At 33.0% G+C, this 24315-nt stretch overlaps 3 protein-coding genes, 3 long non-coding RNA genes and 1 other non-coding gene across 7 annotated transcripts; 5 read left to right on the plus strand and 2 right to left on the minus strand.

Annotated features, from left to right (window-relative positions):
* Positions 1–280: 280 nt before the first annotated feature.
* LOC130496042 (monothiol glutaredoxin-S10-like) lies at positions 281–879 on the minus strand. The gene has a single exon (XM_056987784.1). The coding sequence runs from the start codon at positions 789–791 to the stop codon at positions 483–485; it is 309 nt and encodes a 102-aa protein (XP_056843764.1). The 5' UTR covers positions 792–879; the 3' UTR covers positions 281–482.
* Positions 880–8225: 7346 nt separating this feature from the next.
* On the plus strand, positions 8226–9478 carry LOC130496370 (uncharacterized). Its single transcript, XR_008935472.1, has 4 exons — positions 8226–8565; positions 8703–8736; positions 8916–9005; positions 9308–9478. It is a non-coding gene; the product is annotated as an uncharacterized LOC130496370 (long non-coding RNA).
* A 674-nt stretch (positions 9479–10152) lies between these two features.
* Positions 10153–13707, plus strand: LOC108829368 (uncharacterized). Its single transcript, XM_056988688.1, has 4 exons — positions 10153–10797; positions 10877–11199; positions 11282–11579; positions 13167–13707. Exons 1-4 carry the CDS (start codon positions 10236–10238, stop codon positions 13454–13456), a joined length of 1473 nt encoding a protein of 490 aa, XP_056844668.1. The 5' UTR covers positions 10153–10235; the 3' UTR covers positions 13457–13707.
* Positions 13708–14940: 1233 nt separating this feature from the next.
* On the plus strand, positions 14941–15501 carry LOC130496486 (uncharacterized). The gene is made up of 2 exons (XR_008935625.1): positions 14941–15006; positions 15132–15501. It is a non-coding gene; the product is annotated as an uncharacterized LOC130496486 (long non-coding RNA).
* A 2906-nt stretch (positions 15502–18407) lies between these two features.
* On the plus strand, positions 18408–19610 carry LOC130496464 (uncharacterized). The gene is made up of 3 exons (XR_008935604.1): positions 18408–18789; positions 18870–18963; positions 19063–19610. It is a non-coding gene; the product is annotated as an uncharacterized LOC130496464 (long non-coding RNA).
* Positions 19611–19729: 119 nt separating this feature from the next.
* Positions 19730–19801, minus strand: TRNAP-AGG (transfer RNA proline (anticodon AGG)). Its single transcript has one exon. It is a non-coding gene; the product is annotated as a tRNA-Pro (tRNA).
* Positions 19802–19846: 45 nt separating this feature from the next.
* Positions 19847–23735, plus strand: LOC108829392 (uncharacterized). The gene is made up of 8 exons (XM_018603050.2): positions 19847–20005; positions 20152–20595; positions 20711–22476; positions 22556–22825; positions 22918–22998; positions 23075–23186; positions 23286–23352; positions 23456–23735. The coding sequence occupies exons 1-8, from the start codon at positions 19933–19935 to the stop codon at positions 23544–23546; spliced, it is 2904 nt and encodes a 967-aa protein (XP_018458552.2). The 5' UTR covers positions 19847–19932; the 3' UTR covers positions 23547–23735.
* The last annotated feature ends 580 nt before the right edge of the window (positions 23736–24315 follow it).

Consider the following 24315-nt stretch of genomic DNA (forward strand, 5'->3'; position numbering starts at 1 on the left):
AGCCGGAAGTGTCTTAAATCTCAGTATACTTTTTTGGTTTAAATAAATTTATCTTTTCTAAATAAATATATAGTTATACATGGAAAAAAATCAGATATTAAAACTGCTATAAATATGAATCTAAGAATTGTAAGATTATTCATTCATATAATAATATACAAACCATAAAGATATTTGTCTCAATTCGTTTTGCTCTTTATTCTTCTTCAAATTTGTTTTGCGTTTGTTCACAACACGAAGTTACAGGTTTTGCTTGTTAAAATAGCCCTTCAACTTGTAAGAGTGGAAATAAAACGATTCTATTGAAAGTGGGTCATAGTTAATCATTAAATCGACTTCCACAAAGACATAGCAACCAAATACAAAGCAGCTCTTCACATATGCTTTCATTAACCGTGCATAAAGTGAAGAATTTAAGCTTTAAAAGATCAAAGTACATATGTATATATAACTCTTAAGAACACATGAGATGAACTAAAGTACTAAAGCCACAGGGCACCAGCTTCCTTGAGTAACCTTTTCAATGACCCATCAAGATGTAGAGTCATGACGGTATTAGCCGTACCAACGAATTTCCCTCCAACGAAAACTGCGGGAACTGGAGGGCTGCATCCTAACCGGGCCAAAGACCATTCGATGTCTTTACCGTACATTTCCTGATCGATCTCGACGATCGCAGGGCTTACTCCTTGCTCATAAAACAGCCGTTTAATTGAATGAGACATGCAGCACGTACTCTTGCTAAATATCACCACTGCACTTTGTGACGCCATTCTTGCTACCACATCCATTTGTATAGTAATATTCCTTTATTATGTATATATGTTCTTTTTATTGCTTGGAAATTTTGTTTTGATGGTTTGTTTTGGAGAAGTGAGTCTTGGAACTCTATATATACAAGTACCTGCATGTTTTCTAAATGAACAGTAGAGGCATTTTCGATTAGTGATGGGCCAATGCAAAATATGGAGAATCTTATTTGGGAAGTTGGATTGTGGCTGTGGATAAGAGAAGCATATGATAAGATGCTCGAGAGTTGAAAAATCTAAGTAAGATAGTGTACATCAGTATAGAGATAAATATGCATGTTGTATCTTGTGATGATGCATGAAGAGAAATTCCGATATTACATGTTAAGAGAATGTCAACTTTGCATTGATTCGCATTGATAATTACTTTTATGCTGCAGGGCGATCACGTAGCTACTCGTGTTATATTATGAGCTACGAAGAAGCATTTATAGGACCATAACCGCATAAAGGCTAATTAAATAATCCCCTAAAAAGGCGACCAGCTTATATTTTCTTTAGACTCGTGATGAACTATACAAAACAACACTAAACCATTGCTTAATTAGGATTATGTTTTAATGCCAAACTTACATTCTTCTTAGACTCTTGACCTTGTATATACTACTCCAAGCATACATTCTCTATAGAATTAAACCTTATGTTATCTCATACTAGTGCACTTCCATCAGAAGAATTGTTCAATGGGTTTTACGACTAAAAGTTGGGTAAATTTCAAAAAGTAAAAATTTGAGCTAAAATATATAATATACATGAAGAATCTCTTTGACGCATGTAAACCATCATATGTAGATCTCTCACCTCTGGATTGCTTTTACAAGTTCACTCTTTGTCTCATTCCCAATCATTGTATGTCACAGAATACGTCGAATGTAAGTTCTTAGACCCAACATAATTAACTATACCTTGTTTTCTTTTTCAGTTTTATGTTTTTACCTAGTTAAGTTATCTAAAATATGAAAGAAGCGTCGAGCAATTCTGAAAACAGTATATTATTGTTTTCAAGCTTTCCAGTTTTCACTTTTATGAAATTTAATATTAGTGAACGAACACATACATCCGTTTCTCTTCCAAAAAAAATGATCTACTTGATTATTTTTTTGTAACAGATCTACTTGGTTTTTTCTTTCTTATGTTTTCTTTCAATATAGTAAGTTTGACCCTTAGTTTAATTATCTAGCTAAAAATTAGGTGAAAAGTTGCATCTATCAATGCAAGCTTTCCGTTCGGACCGATCAACATCACGGATAAGCATTAAGCAGACCTTCTCTGAGGACAGAAACGTATCTCCACTTATGGCTCAGCTATTTTGACTCCTAGCCCACTATTTCTTGCTGTTTGTAATCTATGCGCATGTGTTTTAGTTTAGTTTATCGTTTGATCTATCATTCGGAGTTTGTCTTTCACTTTTGATCTTCATCTTGTTGTATTTGGAAATGATGTCTCTCTTGGAGGGAAGAAAAGATGACTAAAAGAAGGCTATTAAAAAAAAAAATCAATGCATGCATTGGCAAGCTTGAGAAGAAAATACTAATATACTTGACTAAATTGGTGAAGATATGTTCGGATATTATATATGTACAAACATTAAGATGACAAAGTATAGTATTATATATGGTAAATAGAAAATGAACGACAAATATCAGTGTCACTTCTCCACTTAAATATTCTCTTAAATATGTCATTCATCCCTTTTTCCCAGTTTTCTTTTATCTAGTTCAGAAAATTCGTATGGACTTTAATAAGTAGATCATCGATAATTATGAACTATAGTTATGACATATTATGTCATTATTAGATTCAGGATCAAGAATTTAATCATTACTGTTAAGGTTTTTTATTTTGGGTATTTAGTTTGTACACTTGGTTTAATGATGGGGGCAACGTTAGAAAGGAAAAATCTTATATTGGGAAGTTAGATTGTGGATAAGGGATGTAAATGAGATGATGCTCGAGTTATAGAGATTGATATGGATATATGCATGAAGAGAAAAATTCCAGTATCATGGGGATCAGTATTACGTGTTAAGGGAATGTCAACTTTGCAATTTTTATCATCCATCATCACTTTCGTGCCTATGCAGAATATACGTAGGCAAGCATGATTCATGATAAACGATGAACACATCTCCATAGCTACTAGTAGGCCTCGGTACATATATCCATAACGAAGAATAACGAAGAACTGAACCATTTGAATACTCAAAGATGGTTTATCTGTAAACTGCACTTTTTTTTTATAGATTAGTCTGGGCTTCTTCATGAGCCTGGGATATCCCCAATTTAATCAGAAAAAAGAATAACTAAGAACTGAACCAAAAACAAAGTTCAGTTTAGGTTTATATCATATCAGTTATTTAAGCGGATCATATATTTTTAAAACTAAAAAATTAAAACAGAACTGGAACTGAACCAAACATCAAATAGATATCTGAATTTCAATAATATATTTTATATACTTATAAATATCGACTATACCAAATTTTTAAGTAATCAAATAATTAAAATATTATTTATAAACCGAAATACAGAAAAAAACGAATAATCATAATATTTTTTATCCATATAATTACTAAATTTATCTAACTTTTTGTCAAAACCTGCAAAACTGATATTTAATTTAAAGTTCCAATTTTTATTTATAACCCGAATTAACCAAAAACTGTAACCAAACCAGATCCAAAATTATTTACGATAATAATTTGTTTCTAATTTTGTTATCCGGAACAAATCGAAAACCAAAATAGCTGAATTGTATCAAAATTTTCAACTACTTCAACTGATCCTAATTTTTTAAAACCAAAAGAACCTAACAAGGATCCACTTAAATAAACCCCAAAAAGTTTACCACCTTTTACTTATTTTTCGAAAAATTTGATCAGATTTTAATTAGACTTTACAATTTACAATGCAATTTCCCTTTTTAATACATGTATATTTCTTTATTTTTATTAATATATGTATATATATTTTTATTTTATTAGTAGTGTATACAATTTTTTTGAAATAAATTTCGGCATACAAATTTGACTATAAAATAGTTAAATTACTGATATTAGAGTAAGCTCAAATTGACTTTGCGTTCACACTCCATGCACGCTTTCAGTGATGTCAATCAATCTGGTTTTGTAATTGCAGTTTTCTGTTCGTAATGTTTTTTTCTTTTTTTTTTTTGTTGAGAAAAGGGCTTTTTACTGTTCGTAATGTTTTTGCTTTTTCTTTTTAGTTAAAGTTCGTTTTACATAGAGAACCCAAAAAGACTTAACAATAATGCAACGGGGCACAAAAATTCGTTGTGGCTATTGAGATATCAACGGAGCCAAATAGAATAACCAGAAACTGTACGCCGGTGCAATTGTCGACATGACCGTTTATTTTTATAGGGTTTTTTTCTTGACAAAGATTTTAAATTTTTTTATAGGGTTTTTTTTTTATAGGGTTGGTAAAACATCTTTATATTTAATTTGATTTATTATCTGTTTTAAAACCTGAAATTTGGATATTCATAATTCTGCAAAGCAAAACATATACTCATTTCACAAATAATATATGTAATATCATTAAAAGTAATATATTGTAATATCATAAAATGTAAATTAAATTACAAATACTAACATCCAACCACAAATTAACAGTGTTTTGAAAATTGGACATGACCGGTCGATCGAACCGGTTTGACAATGACTTGTTGAAAAAGTCGAATCCGATTCAGTTTAAAATCCGGATTCGAGAATAACCAGTAAATCCGATAATCCAAGTCAACTTCAAATCCCGGTTTTAAAAAATAAACATATAATTAATATTTTTTCAATTATTATAAAATTTAAATATTTCATAATCAAATTTTAACTATCACTATTTAATTAATTGTTTATTCAATTATATTTTATCAAAAAAATGTTAAAATGTTAAAAATAGTTTTTGTTCTTATATACTACTATTATTTTGACATATTCATAAAATTTGAAACTTTAGTTGTGAGAATAAATAAATACAGTAACTTAAACTGTTAATCATTTAGTTGTATTAGTTTCACTTTACATAGTATTCTCTGGTTTAATATATAATAGTTATATTTATCTTTATTATTTTTTTTTCTAGTTAATAAAAGAGAACATATAACGTAATATATGTAAAACTGCATTTTCGGTTCATATAGTGTAAATATATAATTATTTATATTTAACTTTTAAAAATAGAAACGACCAATATGATTGATCCAATCAGTCAATCAGTAGCTATAATGAATTGGTATCTTGTACATTTTTCAAAACATTACAAATCAATTATTTAGATAAACTAGATCGAATCACAAATAATTCCAATGTTCTGGATATCCGCTTCACGTCCACGGCTAATTTTTAGGCATAAATGCGTCATGTTCCTCGAGTAGCAACTATTGGTTTTGCGTACCACAATCACTCTCGGTACATAGTAAAATTCGAATTTCCATCATTGTTTTAATCTCCTTTCAGTTTTGACCGCAACCATTGATGATTAACTTTGCAATCTGTTAGTATCAAACAAAATTAATATTTCATCAAGTGATGGAAAAATAAAATTGCAAGTATTTAGGATAATTATGCCTATCAGTCTCTAATGAGGATAATTTCTCCTTATCTTGGTCCTCTAAACTATGAGTAGTTTTATTAGCTTAATGATTATTTTAATGTGTCTAGACAAACACACCTTAATAAAATTATTTACAACTAACAATCTTAATATATATGTTTAGATGATATAGAGATCAAAAATTTTCTTTTTACTTTTTGTACTACTATATTATTTCTTAGAATTTGATGTACTATACACATTCTCACTTTGATTCGAGCAGGACTATTTATCTGAATCAGATACTTATTTGGATGCAAACGATCTATTGATGATTAATAGTAGGGATGTCAATTGGACATCATGTCCATGTCCATGGTTCACCCATCTAATAGTAGTAGGATGATCTTAAAGGACTAATTCGTTTTACTCATCATTGCTTTGAATCGAAACTAATGCTGATGATATCATTAAAACGGATGTAACCGAAACCGTTGATCGATGATTAGTTATATTCTAATAGGATCAGTCCAAATAATATCATCACAAAACTAGTGGACGAACTTTGAGACCTCCTCAAGCATAGATCGTTGTCATATACATGCATGACACATCTCTATAATATACTGCTTAAGTTTCTCTTTACACGCCAAGTTCCTTTCCGTCTTCTTGTATGATTTTACATATATTCCTTCAAAAAAGGACCTTACTTCAATGATCACGTACTCAAAAGCTATATGATTTTCATCTTATTGGTTTTTAAAATAAAAACTATTTCTTCTGCTTCAAAATAGATAATATTTTAGATGATTGTTGTTGTTTTATAATAGATTGTTTTCACATATCTAGATAACTTTCACTTTATCAAAAACTGTGTAATCAATTATATTTTTACTGTTGTTTATAATTAAATAAATTAGTTTTAAATTATATTTTAAATTATTTGATTTACATATAGTAAATTTCTTAATATGTGTATAAAAAGCCAAAATTTCATTTATTATAAAACATAAGGAGTATATAATTTTAAAGTTAACATTTTGCTATCTGAAATCCACTTGTGTATCGGGGGACCAATGTTAAAAACACTTGAATTTGATACATTTTCTAAACTTTGGTCATCATTCCAAATAGGCTTAGTATTTAATATCCAGGATCCATTATCCAATCCGGGATCCGCTTTGATCTGATCCAAACAATGAATATCTAGGAGTCCAGATCCGGATAGTGATTCTTTTTAAGATCTGGCAGATCCGGATAGTAAAACTTTAGATACGGATATTTGAATTAGGATCCAGACCTATTATATATTTAGAATATAATTATATATATGCATACCATATATAATTTTCATAAAAATAACTAAAATTTTAGTTTTATTAAATTTTAATAATTGTTTTTTAATTTGTTTTTTAAATTTTTAATTTTAAATAGATTAAATAAATGGTTAATTAGTTAGTTTTAATTTAAATTTCAATTTCCAATTTTCTTTAAGAAAAATATTCAGATCCAGATATCCGCGAATATTCGGATTCTAGTCCGGATATCATAACCCCGGATATCCGGAAGGTTCAAATCTAAATTCGGATAGCAATTTTAAGAATATGGTAAATCTGGATTCGGATATCTTAAACTACTCCGGATATCTGATTCGTCCCACTCCTAACTCCAAATCTCTAGATGATAAATTGTTGGTTAGGAGGATTTTTCTTTTTCTGAGCACTTTTTTAACGTCGGAAACAATATGTTGTTAAGGATTTTCTGAAGTCTACATTCTTACACAAATCCATATCACTGTCTTGAATGACTCCAAAAATGTTCCAAGTAATTGAACAATGATGCATTAATTAATTTTCATATCCAGCAAATTATTTCATATATATAAGAAATACAATAACGATGACATATACACACATATATTCCTGGATTCTATATGTTGGAATAAGATGAAGGAATATGATGACATATTGAGAGTAGCGTGACCACTCATGAATGGACCATTTTTGATAAAGCGATCGATTCTCCCAAAGATAAAACATAGATCACCACTTGTCACAGATTCATCACCGTTTTGCCGTCCCCTAATTAAGCCAATTCAGTTTTTGTTTCTGACTCCATTAGGTTCCCACGTCTCTATTTCTTTTTGTATTAATAATATAATTTTATATTTTTATTCTTAATTTGTTGAAGAAACAAATCAGAAAGTATAATTTAGTTTTTTTCTCTTATACAAAATTTTGTAGATTATATTTATACTTATAATAATGAGTCCATAGTTTCGTAAAAAAATTCTAATTATTTGACCATCTCCAAACTAACATCAAAACATCAAGTTTGGTATAATTTCAGCTACAACAAAACACTAAAATTAACATCATCTCATTAAATTTGGGGTGATATGAATAGTGTTACACCAAATTTAGTGTAATACTATATTATTCATCACACCAAATTTTTAAAATGCATATTTTATTATGTTTCATTTAATATAGTTCAATTGCTATCAAATTTGTAATTAAAATATTATTTTCATTTTTATTTATTTTCATATGATTATTTTTTTTATTAATTTTCAAAATAAATCACTAAATAACTATTAACATTTATCACTTACAAATAATAAAAATATAAATAATAATCTAAATGTGATAAAATAATTATTTATCAATAATATCAGTAATATATATTATTACTTTTGGTATAAAATTTGGTATTATTGGAGATGACAAAAAATTATAAGACCAAGACACTAAATTTGATGTAATTTCAATATCAAATTTGATGTCATTGTTGGAAATTTTCTTGGGATGTTTGGTATTTATATCCAAAATAGTTTGATGTATTCTTTTGGTCAACCGTTTTTTTGAATTCAAATAACTTAAAATACAGAACTTTCAACGTTCATACATTCAAAGCCAATTTTTACCAAAGAATCAGCCTGAACATTATCAATGGCAATGGGTCGAACCATCAATCTCCAGGTACCATCTCTTCAACTTGGCAAGGTTTTGTTTTGTTTTGTTTTGTTTTAGGACTTTGTTAATCTGAAAGAGAACAAAAGGTAAAGACTTGGACTCAATCACACACGCATGAAATGAAAGGGTTGCTTATGTTGAGATCAAACTTTTGAGAAGCCTACATGGTTGCTTTAAGTCTGAAGCTTTGTTTTTTAGCTCTTGATCTCAGCAGTGCCTCCAAATGCTTGGTAAACTAGTTTACTTCTTCTTCTCCCTTGTATGTGTTCCTTCTTGTTATGTTAAAGATAATTCTCAGTATCGATTGTGTTTGTTTATGGATTGTTGATTTTCTCTGTATTCATGACAACTTTTATTGCAATCTAAGTCGCTAAGACGTGTTGGGGGCAATTAACCATATGGTAATCACTAATCCACAAACCTCTATTGTTTTTACTGAGTTACTTTTGTTTTAGAACTTGGCTGTTGTTCACTTGCACGCAAACGGGCTCTTTGGAAACAATAATGTTCACACATTAACTAAGTTGTTTGGTGCCTCAGATTTTAAGGATGTTTTTTTCTCTCTGGTTTATGTATGTAGTCTCATATGCGTTAGAGAATAAGAACGCCATCCTCATGGACGAAGTACTGAAACTCCTCAAGGCAAATGACCTGCTGCCTCTACAACCCGGTACAAAGGATTTAGTCCACTGATAGATCTATTAGCCAAAGTACTCTTAAATAAATTCTGCAAGACCACATCTCATGTACTTACATGGATTTTCTTGTTCTATAGATGAGGTTTTTCACAACCACTGAATAACTTGAATTTGAAATGCTCTTGAGATATGTGATATCCTTACTTTGGTGTTTTGAGATATCCCAACTTTCCATGTTGCATTTATCTATAGACTATAGTTATTGCATTATCTATCTTATAGATTATAGATATCACAACTACTTAGATGCCACCTGCTTACTGTTTTCTGCTAGGACATAAACCCTGATGAGAAGAAGTCAGCACTTGAGGCTGAACTCAAGAAGCTGGTTAACGAGTGGCCGCTGTATGTTCTGAAAGCATCAAAACAAAGAAGATAACAATATAGAATTTTTCTTTTGAAATGAATTCATTTTGTTCATACTGGAAACCAAAAGATTATAACCTAAGCAATGTATGTATTCATGTTAATAAACAGACTGTAGCAGCTTCACTTAAATTTGACATCCCTGTAATGGTCTTAGGGGAACAAGATCTATTAGCTGGACTCTAAATCTCTAATGGTGAAAATTTGGTCTAGTTTAGTTTATTAATTAGTGGTTGCGTTTTGAAAATATTTCATTATTTGTTTCTTCAAGATGAGTAAATGAAATATTTTCAAAACGCAACTACTAATTATCTTGAAGAAATAAATAAACTAGACCAAATAAACTGGACCTAATTATCTTGGTTTTCTCTCTTTTCTTTGTTTTCTTAATTTTACATATGAAATAGACGAAAGACAAGTTTTTTAAAAAAAGATTGCACAATTTTTGCTCAATACAAAAAAAAAATGACCGACGATAAAACCACAAACCTCGACAAACAAAAATCCACCATTTTTTATTACGGGTTAGATCCAAAGATTGAGAATTAATCAGATCTCAAAAATTCAACAAATGAAATTAAGAGAAAAGAAACAAAATTCAACAAATGAAATTAAGAGAAAAGAAACAAAACTCGATAATTAATTAGTAAATTAAGATCAAACAAAAATCCACCATTCTTTGCTTTTTGTTTTTATTTTTGTGTATATCTATATATATATATCTATTGATCTGTGTTAATTTTACAGCTAAGGGCAAAGATGCTAGAGTTTGGAGCATCATTACATTCTTACTTGCTCAGGCGAATTATGAAAATTCAAAGACGTTCTTGAACTTGATGCTAGTCGTGGGAGACATATCTGAACACGTGGAATTTCAAAGAGCTATTCGGTTGTTGAATTCCAGAAGAAAATTCAATGTCCTTCTAGCACAGCCTCCTCAAAACGCATCAGCAGGAGAGGAGGAGGAGGAGGTTTTTGATAAAGAATGGCTTTCCTCCCGTCTTGAAGCTGGAGAACAACTTATCAACAAGTTGGGCATAGGGAAAACTTTTGATAAGGAAGAACCACCACCACCTTTGGATCAAATTCCGAAACCTCTTCCTCCTTCTCATCAGGATCAGGTTGCTAAGGTGCCATTTAATATTGCAATACCAAAGGATGGTTACGCATTTTCCTTTAGTAGAAATATGGCCAAGAGAGCAAGAACATGTGTCTTCTGGGACACCAGGGCTTACCCACTCCCTCCTGGTCTCCATTCCTTTGATGTTTGGCAAAACATAAAAGATGCTCTTTCTGAAAGGGGTTATTTTGGCTATGTCTCAATCACGTCTTTTCTTGATGTTCACCCCTGCCCCCCAGGATTTTCTGGATGTGATAACGTCTCTTACCTAAAAGATGGTGAGCTTGTTTTTTCTGTCTAATTAATATACTATTTTTGTTTGATCTTAATTTACATATAATGCATGCATGGTCTCAGGAGATAGAGATGCGCGACATTGGCAGATTGCACTGCGCCTGCTTGCTGCTGCTCGTTGCACTAGTATTGAGCCAGTAAATCATATGCTACTCCTGGGAGACATCTCAGGACACATTGAGCTCTTAAGGATAATTTACCTGTTGAATTTAAGATTTTCCTACAATGTTATCTTAGCTCAGCCTCCTTGTCAAAACGACGCATCATCAGGAGGACAGCTACTTGGTAAGGACGGTATCTGCTCAAGCCTCTCAGCTGGAGACAAACTTCTAAGCCAAATCGAACAAAAAATGAAGACAAGTGTACCACCGTTGACTCCTTGGCAGGTACTAGCTCTTGCTGTTTGTAATCATGACTGTTTGCTTTGGTTGTACATCCTGTCATCTCCCTCTGCTCTGTATGCCTCAGGAGCTATTAAAAGCTGCAAACTCGGTCGTCTTCTGGGACCTGGTGGATTGCCCAATACCTGTTGGTCTCACTGCTACTGAGGCTTCACAAACCATTAGATCGGCCTTTGAGAAAATGAATTATCGTGGTACTCTTACCATCCATGCTTTTGGCCAAGATCCGCTTGTCTCAGAACCAAGAGATGTGGAGTATACTACTGATGAAAACACAACCACACCCACACACGCACCCGCACCCGCAGGTGAATTCCTTGAAGACATGAATCAATCCGGAATCGTGTTTCATCACACACCCACAGGTGACATCTCTTAGCACTCAATCTTTCTCTTTTTTCACTTATATATATGGCTTTATTTATCTGCCTTTTATATATTGTTTCAACACATAAAGACGCTAGACGTGAGATGATACGTGAGGAACTACACGACTGGGTAGTTGGTAATGATTCTCCAGCAAATGTGATTGCTATCTTGCAAGACATCTCTGGTGACAAGGACTTTGCCCGTTATCTTAGCGTATTGAGATCGATAGATTATAATGTCGTCATAGCACAGCCTCAAAACGCATTAGGCCAGCTTTCCGATTTGGAATGGCTTTGCTCAAGACTTGGAGACAGATTTCTCCCTCGATCCAGAAACTCAGACTCCGCGAATATAAGAGAAATTACATAATTGTATATTAGCTAGTAAAAATATAAGAGAAATTACAGTATCATAAAAGAAATATAATTTTGCTTCTTGCGGTTGCTTGATTCGCGCCAAACTTTGGACATAAGAAGAGCACATATGTGGCTTGAAGTCTTGGACAGCAATCTAATAATCATTTTTGTTAAAACGTGAAAAGAGATTCTACGAGCTCTGATATATACAGCTCAATTGGTTTTCACTTTTAATATAAATCGAGAATCAAGAAATAGTATGAAGTTTAGTATTTTAATTATTTTAATATAACTATCGAAACAAAAACAAATTATATGGGAAGATGAGCATATTGGGATATACTTCGATCTTCTCGATATTGAGTTGGCCAAAATTAGATACATACAAAAAGTTACCGAAAGAAGTATAAAGAGCGTATTTGTAAAAGGCTTGAAATCAACTTTATTAAAATTATCGTTCTCACAAGCACGATCTTAATTACTTATTTTCAAAAAAGTTACATAAAAGATTATTATTTTAAAGTAAAGTCGATATGTATTAAAAAGTCGATGTGTATATTGAATATTCAATCACATGACAACAATATATGTATGTATATTATCCCACTTTATTGGAGCATTCTAAATTCTTTTTCTGCTACATTTCAAATTGTAAAATTATGTACAATTTCTGTACAATCTCCACGGACAGTAATAAAATGTTGTACCTCTTTGTGGAAAATTATGCTTAAGTGTTTGTTGTGTTTTGTCATGATAAATGAGGAATAAATACGGTCTTTGATGCTATGTATGAATCATGAAGACAAGTGTACCACCTTTGACTCCTTGGCAGGTGCTTGCTCGCTCTTGCTGTTTGTAATCATGATTGTTTGCTTTGGTTGTCATCTCCCTCTGCTCTATATGCCTCAGGAGCGATTAAAAGCTGCAAACTCGGTCGTCTTCTGGGACCTGGTGGATTGCCCAATACCTGTTGGTCTCACTGCTGCTGAGGCTTCACAGACCATTAGATCTGCCTTTGAGAAAATGAATTATCCTGGTACTCTTACCATCCATGCTTTTGGCCAAGATCCACTTGGTGATGAAAACACACCCGCAGGTGAAGATATGAATCAATCTGGAATCGTGTTTCATCACACACCCACAGGTGACATCTCTTAGCACTCAATCTTTCTCTTTTTTCACTTATATATATGGCTTTATTTATCTGCCTTTTATATATTGTTTCAGCACATAAAGACGCTAGACGTGAGATGATACGTGAGGAACTACGCGACTGGGTAGTTGGTAATGATTCTCCAGCAAATGTGATTGCTATCTTGCGAGACATCTCTGGTGACAAGGACTTTGCCCGTTATCTTAGCGTATTGAGATCGATAGATTATAATGTCGTCATAGCACAGCCTCAAAACGCATTAGGCCAGCTTTCCGATTTGGAATGGCTTTGCTCAAGACTTGGAGACATATTTCTCCCTCGATCCAGACACTCAGACTCCTACACACTGCGAAAAGTTCAATAGCTTGGTAGCGCCTGCATCCCTACAAATTCTGATTTTGTTAGCTTTTCGGTGCAGAATGGTTTTTGCTCAACTTGCTACTAATTCCCTCCAAATTAATCTTTTGTTTGTTCGACTTGTTTTTTATTTTAACTTTTATTTCGTTGGCAAAAGAAAAAAAAACTTCGTTGTGTAATACTTGCCTCTTTTGCAAAAGGTTAGCAAGTTTTTTGCTTGGGGTCAGTTTGTTCGAAACTTTTCGTTATTTTGGTGGATTACATTGTGGAGGTTAAGAGTAACGCTAGTTAAAATAGACTACATGACACGTCTAGGAATCGCTTACAATTATTGTTCGCATTACTGTAACATTTTGTTAATTGTTAATTTTTCTTCTTGAACAAACAATTGTTAATCTAATGGGGGCCTCCAACAAGGGAATAATAAGCCCAAGATAGTTAATGAACTAAATTTGAGCCCCTCAGAATAAACTTTATTTTAACTTCAACAAGTATAACTAAAAATGCTAGGATTACACACTTTTCTAACTAACCCATATACTAGAAACTATATGATGATTTTATATTGTGCTACACAGTGTATATATAGTGAATGGTGATTTATTTTGAATGAATAAAAATTTGGTAAATAAATAAAATGTAACAGATGTATTTTGACTACTTGCACAAAAATACTATAATAGTTGTAGCCACATAACACATTTAAACTTGTGTTTGGAAATAATAGTTTGATTTATTGTCCCTTTGTGCTAACTTAATGATTGTGTCTGATTATATTCAGTATTTATTGAATTTTGTGTATATATGATCGATCTCAATTTCGATAAAAGTAGTATCTAAATCTATTTTTTTTCTTCATAACCATTCCTATTTTTCTAAAAGGAATCATCTCTAAAGTTTGTTAATTTATTGATGTGTGCAGAGATTGTACACAAATTGTACATAATTTTACAATATGAAATGTAATGGAAAAATAGTTTACAATGCTCCAATAAAGTGGGATAAAACACAGACATTTATTGTTGTCATATGATTGGATATTCATATAAGCTGAAAAATTGTAGGCTTTCTCGATCTTGGACCAATCGCATTTAAAAAATAATTCTTCAAACAAAAACTTGATCATGCCTACATTTAAAAGGTTTTGGAATATGTACAAAATGTTATGATAAAAACATATTCTCTTTTCGTCTAAAAACATATTCTTTTTTTGATCAAATCACTACTAGTAGCTTTTGGCAACTCTTTATAAATTATTATTTATTTAAAATTGTAAAATAGTCTTTCTGATTGAAAAATATCAGTAAATTTTATATTTTAGTGTGTTATAGTTTTACGAGTTAAGATCAAATCATAACAAATAATTTAAATATTTTGGTCTCACTGCAGCTGAGGCTTCACAGACCATTTGATCGGCCTTTGAGAAAATGAATTATCGTGGTACACTTACCATCCATGCTTTTGGCCAAGATCCGTTTGGTGATGAAAACACACCCGCAGGTGAATTCATTGAAGATATGAATCAATCTGGAATCGTGTTTCATCACACACCCACAGGTGAATTCCTCACTCACTCTTTCTCTTTTTCACTTATATGGCTTTATTTATGTGTATATATATATATATATATATATATATATATATATATATATATATATATATATATATATATATTGTTTCAGCACATAAAGACGCTAGACGTGAGATGATACGTGAGGAACTACGCGACTGGGTAGTTGGTAATGGTGCTCCAGCAAATGTGATGGCTATCTTGCGAGACATCTCTGATGACAAGGACTTTGCCCGTTATCTTGGCGTATTGAGATCTATAGATTATAATGTTGTCATAGCACAGCCTCAGAATGCATTAGGCCAGCTTTCCGATTTGGAATGGCTTTGCTCAAGACTTGGAGACAGATTTCTCCCTCGATCCAAGAACTCAGACTCCTACACAGAGGCGAATATAAGAGAAATTACATAATTGTATATTAGCTAGTAAAAATATAAGAGAAATTACAGTATCATAAAAGAAATATAATTTTTGCTTCTTGCGGTTGCTTGATTCGCGCCAAACTTTGGACATAAGAAGAGCACATATGTGGCTTGAATTTGAAGCCTTGGACGGCAATCTAAAAATGATTTTTGTTAAAGGGTCACGTGAAAAGAGATTCTACGAGCTCTGATATATACAGCTCAAGGTTTTCACTTTTGATATAAATCAAGAATCAAGAAATAATATACTTACTAGATTTTGACCCGCGTTTCGAAAACGCGGGTTTTATTTGGGTTATAAATAGAATTTGATATCAATTAGTTCTAGAATTTTATATATTATTATGCTACAAAGTTCTATTATACCGAATAAAAAATAATATAACTTATATAAATATGAATTAGTTTATTTTAGATTTTATATGTACATTCTTATGTAATTCTTTCTTAGACATGTGCATTTTACCCGAATCCAAAAATCTAAACTAAAACCGACACAAATATATAGGTTCAGGTCTAGGATTAAAGAAAGTACTATTGTGTTTTTTTGGACCATGTATCTGTCCCAGTCCGAGTACCAAAAGTACCCAAAAATGTTTTGTATATATTTGATTATTTAAAATATGTTTCAGTATTAAATATATGCTTTATAAGTTTCGGATTCAGGTTTTGGTTATAGTTTCGGGTTTTGGTAAAATTTCAAATATTTTAAAATTATATTTTGTGTATTCGAATAGAACTTTGGATATTATTGGTTCTTCAAGTAAAATTTTGGGTGAAATTTAAGATTTTTTTGGATATTTGAATATTTCTAGTATTTGTTAGGATTTTTGGGTACTTTTTGTGTTTTGGATTTTTCATGTCTTCAGGTATTTGGAGTTTTTTTGGTCTTAAATACATGAATTGACGACGACCCACTATATTTCCAAATTACAATATGTAGTTACATGTACTTGATTTACGGACTCGAACTGATCTGGATTCAAAAAGGAACCATTTCAAACCCAAATTGATTTTTAAAAACATCTAGTTGGATCCAAATGCTTAGGACCCGAAAAATCACATCTGAAAGGAACTAATCTGTACCCGACTCGAAGATCTGAATACCCAAACCTCTTGCATTATATTTGTCTGTATTTTATAAGTGTTGATTTGTTGAATTGGTAAGACTTAAGATTTATTCGAGAGATTTTTTGGCTAATTTAATAGTATAGATTTGTAGGTTATTTCATTTTGATAAAAATAAAAAGTTTTTAAGGTTTAAAATATTTTTATAAATAACCTTTATAAAAAATAATTTAACATAATATATAATTTTTAAGAGATAGTTTACTAAAGTGTTTTTATGTTCTATAACATATGCTAACTCACTTTTATAATTAATGTGTAAATATTCTAGGTCTATGTTGAGCATAAAATATGGTATATAGCATTATTGCATAACAACCATAATGTTAGATGATAAAATATTTTAGAGAAAAGTATATCACATGAAATATTGAGTAATATGATTCGCTAAAAATATTTAAAATTTTGGATGGTTAGAATATTTAATAGTAAGATAAAAATGATAAATAATTACAAATGATCTTACAACCTTTCTTGCCATTCTGAGTCTGTTTCTTTTAGTCAATGACAAAAAAAAATCTTACAACCTTTCTTAGTAGATTACTTTGAATGATTATCTTTTAATAATATAGAATTAAAAATTGAAGTACAAAAATCATTTGATATTTTTAACTATGATGTGTTGTGTAAATGTAGAACACAACTTTAGATTTGAGGGATTAGTAGTAAGAGAAGTAAATATAGGCAGCTATTAATTTATTAGATTAATTAATGTATAATGTATAACTAAAGTGCTTAATAACATATACTCAAGTATTAAATTGGTAGTAAGTTTGGCATATCAAAAAACATCGTGCACTAAATTGAGAAATTGGGTCCCACACATTTCATATTATGCGGTTGAAGTTGATTAGTAATATAGATTGGTTTATTAGAATTATATGTAAGACCATTAACTAAATTACTAATATGCTATTAAATGTTAGCCCAAAAAAAAAATATGCTATTAATGAAGGTGCAACAACTTTGTTTAAGTAGATTTTTCAGAATATTTCTATTTTAATAGTATAGATGAAGTTTAGTATTTTAATTATTTTAATATCATCATCAAAACGCTGATGCTCCATAGACTCCACAGATATGTTAACAAGAAACCTGATTTTGGTTTCAGTTCTTCCAAGACATACATGTTCAAGAAGTTCACTTTCATAATGGTCGTTCTTCACCTTTAGTTTTCAATAATTCTACAGAAAAACATATAACCAAAATAATCCAAATATTCGAGATTTCTTTCTAAATTACCAAATTTTTTGATATTTTATTCAAAATACCAGATATCTAATTTGAATTATTCGAACTATATGGAATAACCGAATCAGAATCGGAACCAAATGAAATCTAGATTTCCGGGTATTTTTTTAGTTTTTACTATTCGAACTAAGTCTAAACCTAACTTGAAACTACCCGAACCGAAAATAGACAAATATAATAGATTCTCTGATATTCTATCTAAACTAGTAGATATCCGAAATAACCAAACCGAATCAAATCCAACAAGATACTCGAAATGCCAAGGCCTACTAACTTTTTTAGTTTCAAGTCAAGCGCCTTTTTTCTTCTTAGTTAGACCTCGTTTAGATTGTTTAAGTTGACTATTTTTCCTCTTTTTCGTTATTGTACTTAACTACATTCTCATTCTAATTTCAAAAACGAACGGTTTGTGTTCACCTCCGCAGAACTACAGTAAAAACAGACATATATTTTTATTGTAGCTTATCTAGTAAGCCAAGTGTGTTTTGCTTCTTGAATAAGAGAGTTCTAACTTAGTTTCTATCTACTTTCTTATATTGTATTGTAATGTGACTTTTCAATATCTAACGAAAATTATTCTCATCCTTCTCTCTCTTTTGTTCTTCATTCTACATCTCATATTCTCATAATTCTCACAATAGTGATGTGATTACACTTTTAACCTATTTTCTTATGTGTTTACTCTTCTTTATCTTCTTCATCTTCTCCATAATCACAATTCACAACCATTAACATCATATATATGTTTGACCATGGCAATTTCCCACTTTTTCTAAAAAACCAAGTGCTTTTTTACAGTTTTTTTTGTCTCTAACCGTCCTCTATGTCAACTTTCCAGAGAACACATGTCCTCTCTCTTACAAGTCATTAGCATCATCCCTACTCTAACCAAAGATCTTACGAGATGAGAAACAAGAAACGAAATTCGAATACAACTTCAAACAATTCGAATCTTTGTTACCAATAAAAGTAAGTTGCCTCGTCCATTCTCACCGGTAGCATCCTCAAACCGAACATTATCTGCAACATGTTCTGTCTATTCTTCACAGGCGTACCGTGATGAGAAGAAGTCAGCACTTGAGGGTGAACTCAAGAAGCTGGTAAAGGAGTGTCCGGTGGATGTTCTGAAGCACCAAAACGAAGGTTTGGATTCTCTATGAAATCAATTCTCTTTCAACCAAATTCTTTTAACCTAAACCATGTTCTGTCCTCTATATAATAACACCTTTTAAAAAAAAACAGAGACTGTAGCAGCTTCACCGAGATCCGACATCTCTGCAATAAATGGTCAATGCTTTGGTAAACTCTGGGTTTTAAGAGTTAGTGTGGATGTGGATGAGTTAACAAGAACAAAGCTCTTCTCAGCTGATGATTTGGAGGCCACATTACTGCAAGCAACTATAAGATGTGTCCACTAAATAGTATTCAAACAAAACTGACAAGAGTCACCCTTTTGTAGCCTCACTCAAATAAAGGAATCTAAAAAGAAGTTTGTCTACACCCATTTTTTCAAGTAAATTCAATTATTTTTGAATAGTTTGAGAAATTGCTAGGTGGTAATCATGGGCGTTATAGAAGATGAGTATAGATGTGTCTTGCCATTCATAAGAAAGGCAAATAAATATAGAGAAAGATGGAGTAATCAGATACAAAACCTGATGAGATCACTTTTCTGGGCGTTCATGGAGGCTTTTCTACTGGAAGGTCTTAAAGATATTCTCGGAGATGAAGACTAAAGATCTGAAACCTCAAAATGTGAAATTGGGAGAAAAGGTTTGTCCTTAGTGTAGACGACCTGTCTTAATTTATAAATTAGCTGTGGAAGTGACCGTTTCTGAAGTTGTATTAGTACCAAGCTTGGTTCTCACAATTGTGTCATGGCGTTCAAATAAATGATTAGAAAAAAAGAGGGGCGTTCCGAGAATTGAACTCGGGACCTCTCGCACCCTAAGCGAGAATCATACCACTAGACCAAACGCCCTTTTGAAAACCATATAAATTTCTACGTTCATCGCTGAACTATTCACAAACCCTAACGACACACTTTACTGTCTTTACGCGGCTAAATCACAGTCTTTCCCCCTCTTCTTCCTCTGACTTTCCTCACCTGAAATGGGCAAAGCGAAGAAGAACGTTTCGGCGAATCAAGACACCACCCAGCCCATCCACTCTCCTTCTCACTCTGGTACCATCTCCTTAGTCTTTAATCTTCGTAAAGCTCTCCTCCCTCTGGGTTTCTCTCTACACTTAACGTGATTTAGGGAAAGAACCTTACTTTGGTGTGTTTATGTGGAATCATTCAATTGACTCTTGTTTTGTTTCGTATGTTAGGTAAAGAGATGAAAGATCATTGGATTGGGAGTTTTGGCAATGAGTTTATCATGCAGGAGGACACTGTACCTTTTGAGGACGATGCTGCTTGGATAAACGACGATGAGTATACGGAGACTCAGGTCATGGATAAGGAAGAGTTTCTTCTTTGTGGTCAAACTCAATATCTGGATTTTGGGGAGGAGGATCAGCAGTTAATTCAAGGCTCTGATGGCTTGGATACGCAGGTGCTCGATCGTTTTGATGAAGAAGAGGATGTTGTTGTTGCGGATAGTGATGATGATGATGATGCTACTGTTTTCTTGGAAGATAACAGCAGCGAGAGGCACATCTCTGACTGTGGAGGAGCAATCCTGTTATTGAGTGAAGATAAGGCTGGAGAGCTTCCTAATGAAAACATTAAATCAACCGTTGATTCTGTCTCGAATGAACACGGAATCTCTGGTGAGTTTCTATGCTTCCCAAGTTTGAAACTTTTGTCTATAGGTTCTCATGAACACTTATAAAGAGTTTGAATCCTCCTCTCTCATTTGCATTTTTTTTTTTGTTATTTCATTAGGGAAGGTGGCTAGGTTTGCTTCAGTTCGTTCTGCAGCTTTTCGTTCTTCTGCTCGTGTTGCAGCCCGAAAGCTTCTCAACAGTGACTGTTCTACTTTACCCAACTCTCATTCCTCTGGTCAAGGAGTTAAACAAAGTTCCCGTCTAGAACCAAAGGTTGGAGAAGTAGATAATCAGGAATGTCCTCCCAATATGTCTGTACAAAAGAAAAATGAAGGAAACAGAACAGCGAGGAAGCTTTTCCTTGAGGACGATTCTCCTGAAGAAAACTGTCCTTGTCCTGGTTTGAGCTATGTAGACTCTCAAGAGCCTGGCGAGGCATCACAAGCCAATGCTCTTGAATTTGTTGATAAACTCATTAGCGAGTCAGGTCTAAGGTTTGATGTTGAAGTTGAAGCTGATTGTGGGAGGAGAACAGAAGAAAAATCAAAAAGCATTCCGAGTGTTAAAGGTCCACAAGAGTTAGCGAAGAAGGTAAGTTACAAAGCTAGAGCTGTTGGAAACAGTGTTTTTGACTGGGATGATAATCTTGAGGATGAAGGAGGAGGTGACATTTGTCTTCGAAGACGAGATGAAATTTTTGGGGTTGCAACTAAAGCAAGAAGATCTTCAACCTTGCCTAGAAAAGGACTTGGAGTTGCAGTGGATAAAAGAAAGGTTCGTTCTGATTCCAGACTGTTGCATCGCAGTGTTACTAGGGGTCGAAAGATGATCCAAACCGCTACGAAGAATCTTGGCAAAGAGTTAGATGCGGTTTCGGATGAAGATAATAAGAGAATATCTGATATGCGTGAATTGGTAGCTCTAGGGTATGATGAACAAGCGGCGGCTGAAGCTGTTGATGCTGTGTGCTCTGGAGACGGCAGCAAAGTTGATGCTTGTCTTACAGAAGAGAGAGAGTTTTCTAATGGTGGAGTTATTACTAGACAATCCAAAGGAACTAAGAGGATTCATGCTATGGGTAAAGATGAATTGTTGAAAAGAAGGATGAAGAAGGCATGTCCGAGTCCTGCTAAACCAAAAAAGAATCTTGTTAATAAGTTGGACAGTAATAGAAGAATCTATGATAGGCGTGAAGAAGTAGAAGCAGGCTTTGATACGCAAATGGCTGCTGAAGCGATCAATGATCTGCACTCTGGAGACGCCAGGCAAATTGATAATGATGTTGTTTCTAGTCGTGGAGTTGTTGTTACCAGGAAATCCAAAAGACTTAAGGGGATTGAGGCTTTGGATAATGATGTTGAATCGTTGAAACCAAAAACCAAGAAAGCTAAATCAGTTCCTGCCAAGGCTTGTGAGAAGAATGAGAAACTTCATATGCCAGAGGAAGTTGTTGTGTCAAGTACAGAGAAGAGAGGAGGAGAGTTATCAAACAAACGTTGCAAGTCTAAGCTGATTAAGCAATCTAGTGGAGGTGAAGCAGAGGTGTTGAGTTACTCCAAGCGGAGAAGATCAGCTCGTATTTCGAAAGATGAGGATAATGAGGCAGAGAGGAGTTCGGATCCTGCTTTTGATACTCCAGTCAAATCTAAGGCGCCTTCAAAGAATGTGTCGCCTATATGCATGGGAGATGAGTATCATAGACTTACGTGCAAGGATTCTCGTAGTACATCAAACACTACTACAAGGGAAATTCGTAGCTTGACATTACCACTAGTTGAACCTATTTCTGAGACGAAGCGTACAAGAAAGATAAGAGATTTAGGTAGTATACGTGTCTTGTTCAGCCAGCATCTTGATGAAGATGTGACCAAGCATCAGAAGAAGGTCTTACTTTTTTCCTCTCTCTCAGTTTTATATAAAACGTATAAAGCAAACTTCTAACAATCTGTTATTTGCTTAACAGATTTTGGCTAAGTTTGATATCTCGGAAGCATCTTCGATGCTGGAGGCAACACACTTTGTAGCGGATAACTTTATGCGAACAAGGAACATGCTTGAGGCAATCGCTTCAGGGAAGCCAGTGGTGACAACACAATGGCTTGAAAGCATTGATCAAGTCAACATATATGTTGACGAGGATCTTTACATTCTCAGAGACTCAAAGAAGGAGAAGGAGTTCGGTTTCAACATGGGGGTTTCTTTGTCTCGTGCCCGGCAGAACCCACTACTAAAGGTACTAACTACACAACCTTTTGGTTTTAAGTCCTATAGTCTTCTAGCTGGTTTGTTTTCCCTTTTTGATTCGTTATCTTTACACTACTTCAGGGGAGAAGAGTCTTTATCACTCCAAATACAAAGCCTGGTTTAAACACAATCACGACTTTGGTTAAGGCAGTTCATGGACAGGTACTGATTCTTAGCCTTTTCTTACACTTCCATGTGGATGAAAGCTAAACTGATTCGTACTGAAAACAAATTGCAGCCTGTGGAAAGACTCGGAAGATCTGTCCTAAGCGAAGATAAGGTCCCAGAGAATCTTCTAGTCTTATCATGTGAAGAGGATCGAGATATCAGCATACCATTTCTAGAAAGAGGTGACTTTACACAATTTGATCTATATCAGTCTTGGTTATTTAATGTAGTAGATTTCACAGGAAATTCACTGTTTTTTTCTTTCTTTTAATTCTCTTTAGGGGCTGAGGTCTATAGCTCTGAGTTACTGCTGAACGGGATAGTTACTCAAAAGCTAGAGTATGAGAGGTTGGTATTGTTATTCTTCTTATATTTTTCATGCAAAGCTTGTCTTTGTCTCAGACAGACTCTCATGCATGTCGTCTCCATCTGCATCTTTGTGTTGTGTTAGGTACCGTCTCTTCACAGATCATGTTAGGAGAACGCGTTCGACAATATGGATCAGAGACGGCAAAGGAGAGTACCAACGCCGTAGAGTGTAAAGGAGGATATGTGATCAAACTACTCCTTTTATGAAAGCTCCGTTTTATAGATTCAGTTCAATAGATTGATTAGAAAGTGTTTGTATATGTAATATGTTTGTAACACTATCTCAGACCCTTGTTTTCAGCTAATGTTCGTTCTTTAAAAAATAGTTATAATAGCCTGCATATGGCTAACATACAAAAGAAGTTCCATAGTTCAATAATATCATCAACAGTAAATTCCACAAATCTGTCGAAGCGCTCCATAGATTTATCTGAGGGAGAAGACGATATTCGATTGAGGTGGCTAAAATAACCTAAGGTTACATATCCTCGATATATTAATCCTAATACTTTATTAATCGAGGATTTTTTAAACAGATGTCACTCAATTTTGTATTAATTAAATTTTAGATTTGCTAAGGTGTCAATTCTTTAAGTGTTTTTACTGCTAATGTGATACATTAGAAAGAGTTTAGCCAGACCTTAGTCTAAAATTATTTATCTCTAGCAAAATGCATACGGACTCAATTAAATAAGAGTGCTCAAAATTGAACACATACCAACGAAGGTTTAGCAAAACATACGTAGGCCACAATGAGTAAAGTTAATCTTTTACAGTTTTTCAGCATAATGCATAGAAAAAAAAATTATATGTTCTAGGTTCTAAGAGTTTTAAGCAAATTAAAGAACGACTTAGCAGGCGAATGATTTGCTGTATAGTAACATTATGCATTGTGTAAAATCAGTCTATTTTTTTATAAAACCGAGTAGTAAACGATAAACC

This window comes from Raphanus sativus, chromosome 6 (genome assembly GCF_000801105.2).
Source record: "Raphanus sativus cultivar WK10039 chromosome 6, ASM80110v3, whole genome shotgun sequence".
Lineage (NCBI taxonomy): Eukaryota > Viridiplantae > Streptophyta > Magnoliopsida > Brassicales > Brassicaceae > Raphanus > Raphanus sativus.

Excerpts from the sequence above, each read along its gene's own strand:
- LOC108829392 (XM_018603050.2), top strand. The coding sequence starts at position 19,933 with ATGGGCAAAGCGAAGAAGAACGTTTCGGCGAATCAAGACACCACCCAG. Across the intron at positions 20,006-20,151 it reads CCACTCTCCTTCTCACTCTG|GTAAAGAGATGAAAGATCAT; the intron begins GTACCATCTCCT and ends TTCGTATGTTAG. Across the intron at positions 22,826-22,917 it reads GGCAGAACCCACTACTAAAG|GGGAGAAGAGTCTTTATCAC; the intron begins GTACTAACTACA and ends ACACTACTTCAG.
- LOC108829368 (XM_056988688.1), top strand. The coding sequence starts at position 10,236 with ATGCTAGTCGTGGGAGACATATCTGAACACGTGGAATTTCAAAGAGCT. Across the intron at positions 10,798-10,876 it reads CGTCTCTTACCTAAAAGATG|GAGATAGAGATGCGCGACAT; the intron begins GTGAGCTTGTTT and ends GCATGGTCTCAG. Across the intron at positions 11,200-11,281 it reads CACCGTTGACTCCTTGGCAG|GAGCTATTAAAAGCTGCAAA; the intron begins GTACTAGCTCTT and ends TGTATGCCTCAG.
- LOC130496042 (XM_056987784.1), bottom strand. The coding sequence starts at position 791 with ATGGATGTGGTAGCAAGAATGGCGTCACAAAGTGCAGTGGTGATATTT.